Source organism: Camellia sinensis, chromosome 12 (genome assembly GCF_055761805.1).
Source record: "Camellia sinensis isolate YWXY chromosome 12, ASM5576180v1, whole genome shotgun sequence".
NCBI lineage: Eukaryota > Viridiplantae > Streptophyta > Magnoliopsida > Ericales > Theaceae > Camellia > Camellia sinensis.
This window is the reverse complement of record NC_138972.1, coordinates 127,483,739-127,495,710: the sequence shown is the minus strand read 5'-3', so window position 1 is coordinate 127,495,710 and position 11,972 is coordinate 127,483,739. Positions and strand designations below refer to the sequence as shown.

The window sequence follows — 11,972 nt, the reverse complement described above, 5'->3', positions numbered from 1 at the left end:
ATGGTTAGTAATTTAGTGATGTAAATGTTTATATTTTATAATGTGAATATTCATATTGACGTGTGAATGTTCACGTTGATAGTGTGAACATTTACAGTGATAATATGAATATTAATATTGATATGTTAACATTTACATTGACGGTGTGAATATTCACATTGCGGAACATTCGCACTATAAATATAAATATTATTAGGAGTATTTGATAATTATGTCACTCATATGATTTATTAGAATATAAGAAAACAATGTAGACTAAATAAAATATAAGTAAATGAAAAAGAATTTATGAAAAAGTGTCCATGTTCAAATCATGAGTTTTTTTTTTTTATAATTTTTTTTTCCTAAAAAGAAAAATAAATAAATAAGGTATTGTTTAGAAAGTGGGTTAATTTTTTGACTATTTTAACCTGAATTAAAAAACTTGATTTAGAAAAAACTTTTTAACTTTTTAATTTTTTTAATAAAAAAAAGATGTAATAATTATGAATTAAATATAATATTTCATTTATTATATTTAAAATAATTTATTTTATTTTTTATGCTAAAATAGCCGCAAACCATCTTCCCAAATCTAAGCCTAAATAACACAAGTCACGTTGTCTTAACACCTAACCTAAAGTCCAAACCTTTCGAAACGACAGGATGTTTCCCGCCAATTTTTCTCTCTAGAATCCCTTTTTTTATCACTCTACCATGTCTACCACTTTCCTTCACTCTTTCTCTCTCTCTCTCTCTCTCCCCTCAACCCTAGCACCTCCTCCTCTGTGCTCTCTGCAACACTTCCATGGCCAAAACCCCCCAAAAACCAAACCAATCTGTCAAAAAACCCAAACAATCTCCTCATCAAAACCCCAAACTCTCATCCTCCACCCAAACCCCTCCATTCCCTCCTCCAACCCCTCACGCCCTACTACCCCCTCGCCGCTCCTCTCGCCTTATTTCATCCCCCCAACCAACACCTCCGCCGCCGTCTTCTTCTTCTTCTCGCCGATCGTCGTTAGATTTCAATCTCGATACCCCCCAAAAATCAATTAATCAAAGCCTTAGCTGTGCTGATAATGTCAAAACTTGGAAACGCAAAGTAAGGGTTACTGATTCTATTGATGTTTCGTTATCGCCTGTGTCGCCGGATCGATTCGAAGTAAAGAAGAGGAAGAAAGGTAGTGAAAAGAGAAAAACTAGGGTTTTTTCCAGAAATGGGAAGCCGAAGAAGCGGGTGTACTACAGGAAAGTAGTGTACGATGGAGGTGAGTTTGCGGTTGGGGATGATGTGTATGTGAAGAGGAGAGAGGAAGCGAGCTCGGATGATGAGGACCCTGAAATCGAGGAGTGTAGGGTTTGTTTTAAAGCTGGCAAGGCTGTGATGATTGAGTGTGATGATTGTTTGGGTGGGTTTCATTTGAAATGCTTGAAGCCGCCATTGAAGGAAGTCCCAGAAAAGGATTGGATTTGTGGGTTTTGTGAGGCTCCGAAATTGGGCAAAGTGGTTGAGTTGCCCGTGCCTCCCAAGGGAAAGAAGCGAGCCAGGACGGCTAGCCAGAAGCTCATTTCAAGCGATTTGTGGGCAGTACATATCGAGAGGTGTAATAATAATTCACTACTTTAAAATCAATGACACAAATTCTTTATCATGTTCTAATTTTTAGCAGCGATGGCAATTCTTAACATTGTTGTTGTTGGAGTTGTATAGTTTATGGAAAGAGGTGGATGGGAGCTACTGGTTCCGGGGACGTTGGTATATAATCCCTGAAGAAACTGCTGCTGGAAGACAGCCCCATAATTTGAAAAGGGAGCTTTATAGGACAAATGATTTTGCTGACACCGAGGTAATATATGCACTTCTCTGATGTTTATTCGGTAGTGTAGACACAAATTTCAAAACGTGAAATGTTTTAACACATTTTGAAATTCATGTTCCTCTTTAGTTTTTGGACCAAACGGTGTTTATCATCATATAGATTCTTTTTATTTTTTTTTATAGAGCTGGTATGGTATCCTATAGCTTCTCTATTGTAGGTTCTGTATGTATATCGTCTTCATTAGAATCCACATGTCACTTGTATAGGTTCAAAGACTTTAAATTTTAGAGTCTCATCTCCCCATTGAATCTACAACCTTAATATAAATTTGGTTGAAATTTATGTGCCAACAGGTAGTTTTGTGAATGGTGTGAATGTTGTCTCTGGTGTCACCTATCACAGCCAAATTATGCTAAAATATATCTTTTGAGACAAAAGAGGACATCAATATTTATGTTATTAGTTCTCAGCCAGATTTATCTTCATTTTAAGCGTTAAGGATTTGTCAAGTTTTTGAGTTCTAGGGTCATCTGGTTCTTTGGTACTTGACAATCTTGAACATATTTTATTCTCATATTTACTTAGTCACTTAATATAGAATCAGAAGGCACTGTTATCTTTACATGTCCTCCTTGGTTATTAATTTGTCAATTTCTCTTTCTGATTATCGAATATTGGTCTGTCAATTTACATCATGGCATGATGTTTAGAAGAGGTGAAACTTGTTTCAAGTCTTTATAATGTGTTAGTGTTTGTCTCTGTAGATGGAATCTGTCCTTCGGCATTGCTACGTTATGAACCCTAAAGAATTTGTCAAGGCCAAAAATGAAGGAGATGACGTTTTCCTATGCGAGTACGAGTATGACATACATTGGCATAGTTTCAAGCGGCTTGCAGAGATTGATAATGATGAAGAGGTAACACCAAAATCTATAAGCAGCATTTGGAGATCCTGCGTAATTGAAATGGTTTGGCATTCTCTTGGGATTTATATGTTCACTCTATCATTTGATAGGACGGTAAAGAAGCTGAGAGTGATGAGGATTGGAATTCCTGCAAGGATTCAGACTCTGACACAGAAAATGATATGGAATATGAAGAGGAAAACAAAAAAAAAATATTCACTGGACCATCTACAGTTCATCAGTTGGCCGCTGTATGGGCATTATTCAGCATTGCACATTCTAGTTTAGAGATTGATGATGCCTTAACTATAAACTAATTGGTTATGTAACTAATACAGAATTCGAGGAAAGGGCATATCTTCGGACTTCAAAAAATAGGTATGAAGAGAATTCCAGGACATGTGAGATCCCACAAGCAGACTGAGCTTGAAAGAGCAAAAGCAACACTTCTATTGGCAACTTTGCCCAAGTCTCTACCTTGTAGGAACAAGTATGTGTGACTCATATTACTATGTTTCAGTTTTATTTATTATTAGTGGCAATAACTTCAACCAGGAGATGTGATTCTATGTAGAGAAATGGAAGAGATTACTGCATTTATAAAAGGTGCCATCTGTGATGATCAATGTCTTGGACATTGCCTGTACATCCATGGCGTTCCTGGAACTGGCAAGGTATCATCTATTGATTGGCTCTAAAAATATTTCTTTCTTGCATTTTTAAACTGGCTATATGTTTTTTTTTTTTTTTTTTTTTTTTTATAAATTTTTTATAGATGATTTAGTTGGATGAATATCAATTATAATGATTATTACTTATTTCTTCTTTTTATCCGCACTGAACTGCAGACTATGAGTGTACTCGCAGTAATGAGGAATCTAAAGTCTGAAGTTGATGCAGGAAGTATAAAGCCATACTGTTTTGTGGAGATTAATGGTCTAAAATTAGCATCACCAGAGAATATTTACAGGGTATGAATTTGCTCAAAGTTAAACTACTATTCATTTCTACAACATCCTCTTGTTGCCCAATAATATCTAATTTTCAGTTGACTTATTTTTAGGTTATTTATGAAGCATTAAGTGGACACAGGGTTAGTTGGAAAAAGGCTCTCCAGATGCTGAATGAGCGATTTGCAAATGGAAGCAAAGGTCGCAAAGAGGATAACCGGCCTTGTGTTCTACTCATTGATGAACTTGATCTTCTTGTAACCAGAAATCAGTCGGTAAATCATGCATTTTATGGAGAAAATTTACCTTCAGTCATTGGATTGAAAATACCATTTTACGTTTACAAGATTGTATTTAGGATTTCTGTCTTTACAGGTTCTATACAACATTCTTGATTGGCCTACTAAGCCTCATTCCAAATTGGTTGTGATAGGTACAAATTTGTTTTTATCTTGTCTTCTTCCCAGCCGAACTGATTTCCTATTAGATTAATATTAATTCTCTTTCCTATAAATGTTGTTTCAGGAATAGCAAATACTATGGATCTTCCAGAGAAGTTGCTTCCTCGTATTTCAAGCCGTATGGGTATACAAAGGCTTTGTTTTGGCCCCTACAACTATCAGCAGCTTCAAGAAATCATTTCAACACGCCTTAAAGGAATTGATGCATTTGAAAAACAAGCCATAGAATTTGCTTCAAGAAAGGTTTGAGCTTTGTTTCACTTGTTTCTTCATTAAGCTTTATTGAAGTTCTTTACTTCTTATCTGTTAGAATGGATCGACAAATGGACACTCACTCTCAGACCTGATTCTAGAAGTTCTCATCAATGTCCTCTGTATGACGGGCATTTTCGTTGAACTCAGGTAGCAGCTGTTTCAGGAGATGCACGGCGTGCACTGGAGATATGCAGGCGTGCAGCAGAACTCACTGATTATCGTATTAAGAAATCGGCATCACTTCTGAGTGCTGATTCTGGAGGTAGGCAAATTCGTTGACTATACATACTTGAATTCAATTTAAATGCATTATCATGATTTGTTGCCCAAACCTCATAACTTGATATTACCTTGGGGCTTAGAGCACATTCATCCTATGCCGAAAATCTGCGAAACAGAAGCCCCATATAATAGTCAATAGTGATGCTTTGGTAATTATTCATGTTGTCCCTGCTGGATATGTTTATATTTGGTGACAGCTCCTTTATTTTTAGCATCCAAACTAATGCATTTGCATCATCAAGAAGTATCATGTGTTTGTTCCTAATAGTGACAATTGTGCCCTTAATGTACATAGATTTTGCTGGTTTCCAGGGAAAGCCCTTGTTGGTATGGCAGACGTGGAAGCAGCCATACTGGAGATGTTCCAGGCTCCTCATATTCAAGTGAGTTTCGTTTTAACTAAATGAAGTTTTAAATTGTAAATTCTCTTCATTCATTTTTTTTTTTTTTGGCTAGAGGATCACATAATTTGTTAACCAATTGTTAACCTTGGTTTGCTGGAAATACAATTGCAACTTACGAATATTGTTTCCTTGGCCTAGTTTGCCATATATTAAATGGACTGTTCTGAAGAGTATACTAATAAAGGGAGAACATAAAATTGTTAGTGCTAAACTAGCATAGGTTGGCAATTTCATGACTTGTAACGTGCGCCTTAGGTAGAGCCCAAGCCACTACCACTTTGGAGAGTACATTGAACAAGCCTAGAAGTCTTGGAAGCATGGATGTTATGGGAGGTCTTCATTGGCATGTATGTTTATGTGGGAGAACTTCGCTGGCATCGAGATTGCTTTGGCAACAAATATCTTGGGAGCTTCAAGTTTTCTATGGGAGTTCTTCATCAGCATGAGAGGTGCTTTGGCTATGGTGCAACTTCATTGGCAAGGGGAAAACTTTGGACAAGGTCAGGATTGGGTAGACCATTAAAAATGGACCTTGGTTCATTTGGTTTACTTGTTTGACCAGCATTGGTACCTGGTCACCCAAGGTGGTATGGTCAAATATGGCAGCCAACCACATAGGTTGGTTGACCAGATAGGTCTGTTAGGCAAGTCACTTGAATTTCACTTAAAATCTGAGAAGTTGACTTGGGAAAATTGGAACAACATTTGGCCTTGACATTGGTTAACTGGTGAAGCATTTGGTCAACCACAATTATCAACCAAGTTTGTCAACTATATCTTAAATTGGTCAACCAGACCCTAGCTTTAGTTGACAATATGGAGATTCAAGGGAAATAACATGTTAACAAAATTGATTAATTTGTGTTGTGTGTTATTCAAATTTCGTAACACTTCCAAAAACACCATAATTTTTTTGATCATATACCAATAGCATCATGTTCACGAACAAAGGCAGGCAATTAGGTTCCTGGTTTTCCTGCCATGATTGTGCTTATTACATAAATACTTCATTAGTTGTCTGCTTCAGTTTTTGCCAATATCATTGCGTAGAAAAAGTTCTCATCGTTCACTTATGTTTGTTCTTTTTGTCTTGCTGTGGCATTTCAAAATTTAACTTCAATGCATTATGTATCTGTCTTCAGGTAATGAAAACTTGTTCCAAACTGTGTAAAATCTTCTTGGCAGCTATGGTGCATGAGCTCTATAAAACAGGAATGGGAGAAACAACTTTTGAGAAGGTCAACTTTTCGAGCTTGCATAATTTTGCTATTTTGCTGCTCTTGTAATGTGTGGCATTGTTTGTAATTATGTCAAAGCAATTTTCCAAGTAAGAAACTTTCTTGATCCACATTGTTGTCCACCAAATACGAACTAGCGGCATACATGAAGATCTTTTTCTTTCCCATTTCTTTCCTTTGTTTTTATTTTTAGTTTCTTATTAGCCAATAATTTGTTCAACCAAAAATTTTGCGCCTTAGGTGCATATTACACATTAGGAGCTTCAATACTTCAAATTTTGCATGTCGCTTCCACAAAGACTGATAAATATAGACACAGCTTTTGAAAATCAATGATGATTATTGAAGCAAAGCTCAAGTGGAAAATTGAAACTGATGCAAGACAAGTGCAGGGAACACTTCTACTAGTGATGGGCCCAACTATGATGTATAGCAGCTGAACTAGGCCACATTTTGATCGTATTTCTTGCTCAACTACTTCCAAACAAATATAGGATGTACTGATGTACTAAAACTCATAACCAAGCAACCTAGCAAACTGTAAACTAAATAAATTTACACAACAAAAGTGGCGACCTACAGATTACCAAAATACCCTGAGTTGTAAAACCTTAATTTTCTAAATCTACGCGAGATGCACTCTTTTGGGTTTAACCAAACCCGTTCGAAATTAGCCTCCAACCATGTGACATTAGTGGTGGGACCCGGTGGATCGTTAGTGGGGGCTGCACAACAGTTATTTTCCCCTAGCATAGACTTTAAGGTGTTGTTCCCTATCAGAAAACTATGCCACATTATCAGTGCACCAATGTTCTTTCTACTGCCCTTTCTTGTGTTATAAAATGTAAAATATTTGTATCAATATTTTCTCACTGATACTTTTCTGTATGCAGTTGGCAATGACTGTTTCATGTCTTTGCACAAGCAATGGTGAAGCATTTCCTGGGTGGGACACACTCTTGAAAGTTGGGTACGAATACTCTCCCTTTCTTCTCTTGCAATTCACACTGGCAGACTCTTGAAAGTTGGGTGACGTATGCTGTCCTGTTCTTTTGCAATTGACACTAGTAGGCTTGCAGTCTTCCCAGTTTAATCATTTTTTGGACATCTTAGGAGAGTTTGTATGGTCTAACTTATCCTGAATCAGGATTTGCTCAAGCTTATTCAAGTGTAACATACCTTATGTCCTATACAGACCCATTTATTTCTCTAGGTTAGGCCCCTAGCATTCGGAAAAATTATGTTCTGTTTGCTTCTCTAATATTTGATATCTTTTGCCTTCTGTGGTACTTGGGATAAATATGAATCCTTTCTTACCAATTTAAAAACACAGCTAATTTGTAGCTTTCAAAATAATCTTTTAGTCATTTTGGTGATGACTCCATGTTTGCTTGCGCATGAGTGCATGTAATTCTATTTTAATGGGAGATATGCTGGCTGAATGCCATGACAAAAATGGAATGTTATGCTGTCATCGCATCCAACTTTTAGACACCCCTCCCCATGCCCTGCTTTAATGGTGGCCTTGTGCACTGTGTTACCTTTTTATGAAAAGGGCGGCTTGGCCCAACGGTAAGGCTTGCCGTTAGTGTTCCTGGCTGCACGGATTTGAGTCACAGAAACAGTCTCCAGAAATAAGAGTAAGGCTTACATCTTGCCAACCCGAAACCTCAGATAAGCAGAAGCCTCATACGCTGGTCGTGCTTTATTAACTAATATTTCCATCTTAAAGTACTTAAAAAATCTAGAATTCTTCATCCTTTTTCCTTCTTTTTCTGGCAGCTGTAAACTTGGTGAATGCAGAATTATTCTATGCGAAGCAGGATCTAAACACAGGTTGCAAAAGCTGCAGCTCAACTTTCCAAGGTCAGTTCCCTTCTCTGAGCCCTTGGCCACTATTGTCTTGATTTTCTTGCCCTGGACAAGTTCCCTTGTCATGATAATCTGATTAATGAACCACATTGTGAATTTGCAAAAGGTGATGTATTGCATTTGATTCCAAAAGGGAAAAGGATGAGAGTTGTTTCCTGGCAGTAGACATAAGGGCATAACAGTATATGGTCACTGCTGCATGGAATTGATCTATTTTCGACTGTGTTATATTTTACTTGTATAGAAATATGCCACACTTGTTCCCTAATATAATTTTGATGTTTTACTCAGCAACTTTTCACCCTTAGGAATAGAGGTCAATTCTTACAATAATATAGTGAAATTAGATGACACTTCAAACCATACCCATGTGACTAATATGAGAAATGGTGTTATTATGGAAATCTTAGGGTGAATACACACGTTAAACCCATATTCAAAGATCCACTGACCTAAATCTTACAGTATCCTACTATGCGATGACGATGGCTACCATTGTGCTTTTGATCCTATGGGTTTTCTTTCTCGCCTTCTTGTTAAACATTAATGGGTCTGTTCCTCAGGGCTGATAGATACTTTCTCAGGCATTTAGGTCAGTTTTTATATTACCGAACAAAAAAAAAGGATGGCCTACCCCTCAATTGGGTACTTTTAGTGGTTGGGAAGAAAGGTGAAAGCCTGTCACTGCCATGCCCAAACATAGAATCCTCCCATTTCTGGAAGTCCTGGAAACTTACTGGTTGTTGTGAACTCTGAAAATAGAAAGAATAATAGGTGACAACATGTTTGGTATAGCTTCTTGCGAGTTGAAATTTGATAATCGAAAAACAGAAGCTAAAAGTACCTCTTTCCTTGCTCCTCAATAATCAGTTTTTTTCAATTGATATAAGTTATTTTTGCCTCATAAGTTATAAGCAAATGTTGTACTAGACAATAGCCCTGTTTGGTAGGGCTTATTTTCAGCTTATTTTAGCTTTTAACTTAATTTAAGCTATTTTGATGTGTTTGGTTCAGCTTAACAATACAGCTTATAACTTTTTGTAAGTTAAAAATCAACTTATTCTTTGAGTGGGGGAGGAGAAGCTTAATTTATAAGTCAAAAATCAATTTATGTTCATAGCTATAAGTTATAAGCTATTAAGCTTTAAGTTATAATTACTTTCCCACAGTTCCACCAAACAGGGCCAATGAGACAAAAGAAGCCATAAGCAGCTCCATAAGCTGCACCAAACAGATAAAATGGCACTAACAATTACAAAGTACATTTACTATAAATGTTAGGATGAATTCTTGTAAGCAATCCGAGGCCATCCTTTTCAGCTTTCATTTCTAGTAGTTCACTTCACTTGCATTTATTTATCTGAGTGGTGTGCATTCATTCCATGAGTTGCAATTTTTATTTCCATCTAATAACATGATCTTTTGGTTAAAAGCCCCAACTAAAATCACACTATTGCTAACTAGTATCTGAGCTGAACTAGAAATATAGTAGCATCAGAAAGTGAATTCAGTATTCTGATTTTTTTGCAACATGTTTCGTGGCAGCGATGACGTGGCTTTTGCATTGAAAGACAGCAAGGAGCTACCCTGGTTAGCCAAGTATCTGTGAGATTCATAGATAGTCAGAAGAACCAAATGAATGACATGCAGTTCATCATCCAACATTATTTATTAATTTATTTTTCATTTTTCATCTTTACACTTCACAATTCTACAATTCATACCAATTTATGTTGACATTTGGTGTGGACAATGGACAATACCTTTTTTTGTTTTTGGTTTTTCTTTTCCCCCTTCTCCCAATTTTTGAATTAGGGCAACATTTATTTGTTTCTGGTGAGGCACTGCCTCTATTTTATTTCATCTTATCTGGGAATGCTATTGAGACCAAGTTAATACATTTTTGTTTTGGTGAACTATTTATTTATTTGTTCATAATCAGCATATTATGTGGCAGAAATGATGCAAAATTTGTGAACCACCAGACTACCTCTTTTTAGAAACCACACTTATATTTTTTTGCACGTGTTTTTGTCTATAATGAATTTAAAAAAAAAAATTTATATAATTTTTTTTCTTTTCAATATCTTTTGTCAACAAAAATATAAAAAACTTATTTTCTTTGAAAAATTAATTTTTTATAAAAATTATATATATATAAGATATTATAATCTAATATCTAATAGTAGAATTGAAAAAAATAATATTATATAAATATAATTTTTATACATAATAATATAATTTATTGTGAATTTTTTATTTTAAAATAAAATATTATTATAATGACATTATTATATTATTATTATCAAGTTTTTTTATATAAATTATAAGGCACTCGATTCAAAGTTTAAATTATAATTTTATTTGACCAAAGGTTGAAGGTTTGAAATATTTTATTCAAAGAAATATATTCAAACAAAATAATGAAAGAGAAATATTTGATGATCTGAATTTATATAGTCAAAATAATTTGAATATATCAAAATAATATTATTTTATTTTAAAAATAACATTGAATCATTTGAGACATGAATTTTCATGTAACAAAACATTACTGATAATCAAAATACCTTATATATATATATATATATGTATATGTATGATATACATGAATCAGAACATTAAAATCATCTCTCTCTCTCTGTCTTCCCTCTCTCTCCTCGCCTCACCCTCGCCGCCCACCGCCTTACCTCGCTGTCGTCGCCCACCACCTTGCCTTGCCACGGCCGCCACCAGCCCTACCACCGCCCTCTCCTTCTCCTTTCTGCAAATCTTCATTCTCATTTTCCCGAGATAAACCCCTAACTCTAACCCTCACTCTCATCTTCCCTTCTGCAAAGCCTCACTCCGATCGATGTCTCTCATGGTTCACCACCGTCCTTGCTTCTGCTCCGGCGGTGCACGCGTAGTCCAGCCGTCGTCCCCACCTCACCTCGCCTCGCCTCTCCACGGACACATCCTCCACCGCGCAGATTTGGATTGAGGGTCAGAGTTGATCCTCAACAAGGTTCAATCGACATGCCCTAACAACAAGGCGGATCTGGAGCTGTCCGATTAGTGACGCAGAACTATCTCTCTCTCTCTCTCTCTGTGATATACAAGTATTTAGCTGTCGAATGTATGTATATATGTATGTGTATGTATGCGTATTTATACATGTGTATGTATATGTAAACAGGTCTAAACCTTTTGGACCGGGGTTCATGGATGGTAAGCACCACACAGTTTATGTTTGTAAGAGGGGCTAATTTGAGTCCATTAAATTAATTAGGTCCAATAGTCCAAGATTGGTGGGCCCAAATTTATCACCATCAAACAGGCTAAATGGCTCTAAGCCTCGAAAGGGTTCGGATCCACGAACCTAGAGACTTACTCAGGCCCGGAACTCGAAAGGGTATTAGGCAAGCCTAGAGATCCGAGGCACTCGGACTCGAAAGGGTTCGGATCCACGAACCTAGAGGTCCGAAATACTTGGCTTCGAACGGATTCAGACGCAATCTAGAAGTCACTCCGTTAATGAGTCCCAGAACACTTGCGGGCTCGGAGCTTTCCGGGATCTACGCACCAGAACCATGGGCGTAATGGAGTTCGAACAAAGGACCCGATCCCGAGGACGGTGAGTGGAGATAAATTCACTCTTCGGTTAAACTAGCCTATACCCGGGTCGAGGTGGCACGACCACGGGGGGTCCATGAGACTCGGCAATATTTTGCGGCAGGACGTCCTCTGGGACTACCCCTGACCCTTTGGGATGATTGGGGATCATTGGTTAGGTGTGGCTAAGAAGAAGGGTTCGCCGAGGG

At 36.9% G+C, this 11,972-nt stretch overlaps 1 protein-coding gene and 1 non-coding gene across 3 annotated transcripts; both read left to right on the top strand.

The window, feature by feature from the left end:
- Nucleotides 1–613: 613 nt before the first annotated feature.
- Nucleotides 614–10,092, top strand: LOC114265515 (origin of replication complex subunit 1B). Of its 2 annotated transcripts, none has more exons than XR_003630390.2 (16): nucleotides 614–1,584; nucleotides 1,694–1,829; nucleotides 2,567–2,719; nucleotides 2,818–2,958; nucleotides 3,046–3,197; nucleotides 3,282–3,381; nucleotides 3,556–3,678; nucleotides 3,771–3,932; nucleotides 4,033–4,090; nucleotides 4,183–4,361; nucleotides 4,521–4,635; nucleotides 4,951–5,038; nucleotides 6,202–6,297; nucleotides 7,191–7,267; nucleotides 8,080–8,163; nucleotides 9,715–10,092. XR_003630390.2 is itself a non-coding variant. In XM_028206333.2 (16 exons), exons 1-16 carry the CDS (start codon nucleotides 788–790, stop codon nucleotides 9,776–9,778), a joined length of 2,508 nt encoding a protein of 835 aa, XP_028062134.2. In that variant the 5' UTR covers nucleotides 614–787; the 3' UTR covers nucleotides 9,779–10,092. The 2 variants fall into 2 exon arrangements, 1 of the variants encoding a protein (XP_028062134.2); XM_028206333.2 differs by having other exon boundaries at nucleotides 4,968–5,038.
- LOC114265628 (small nucleolar RNA snoR28) lies at nucleotides 2,627–2,704 on the top strand. The gene has a single exon (XR_003630420.2). It is a non-coding gene; the product is annotated as a small nucleolar RNA snoR28 (small nucleolar RNA).
- Nucleotides 10,093–11,972: the final 1,880 nt, after the last annotated feature.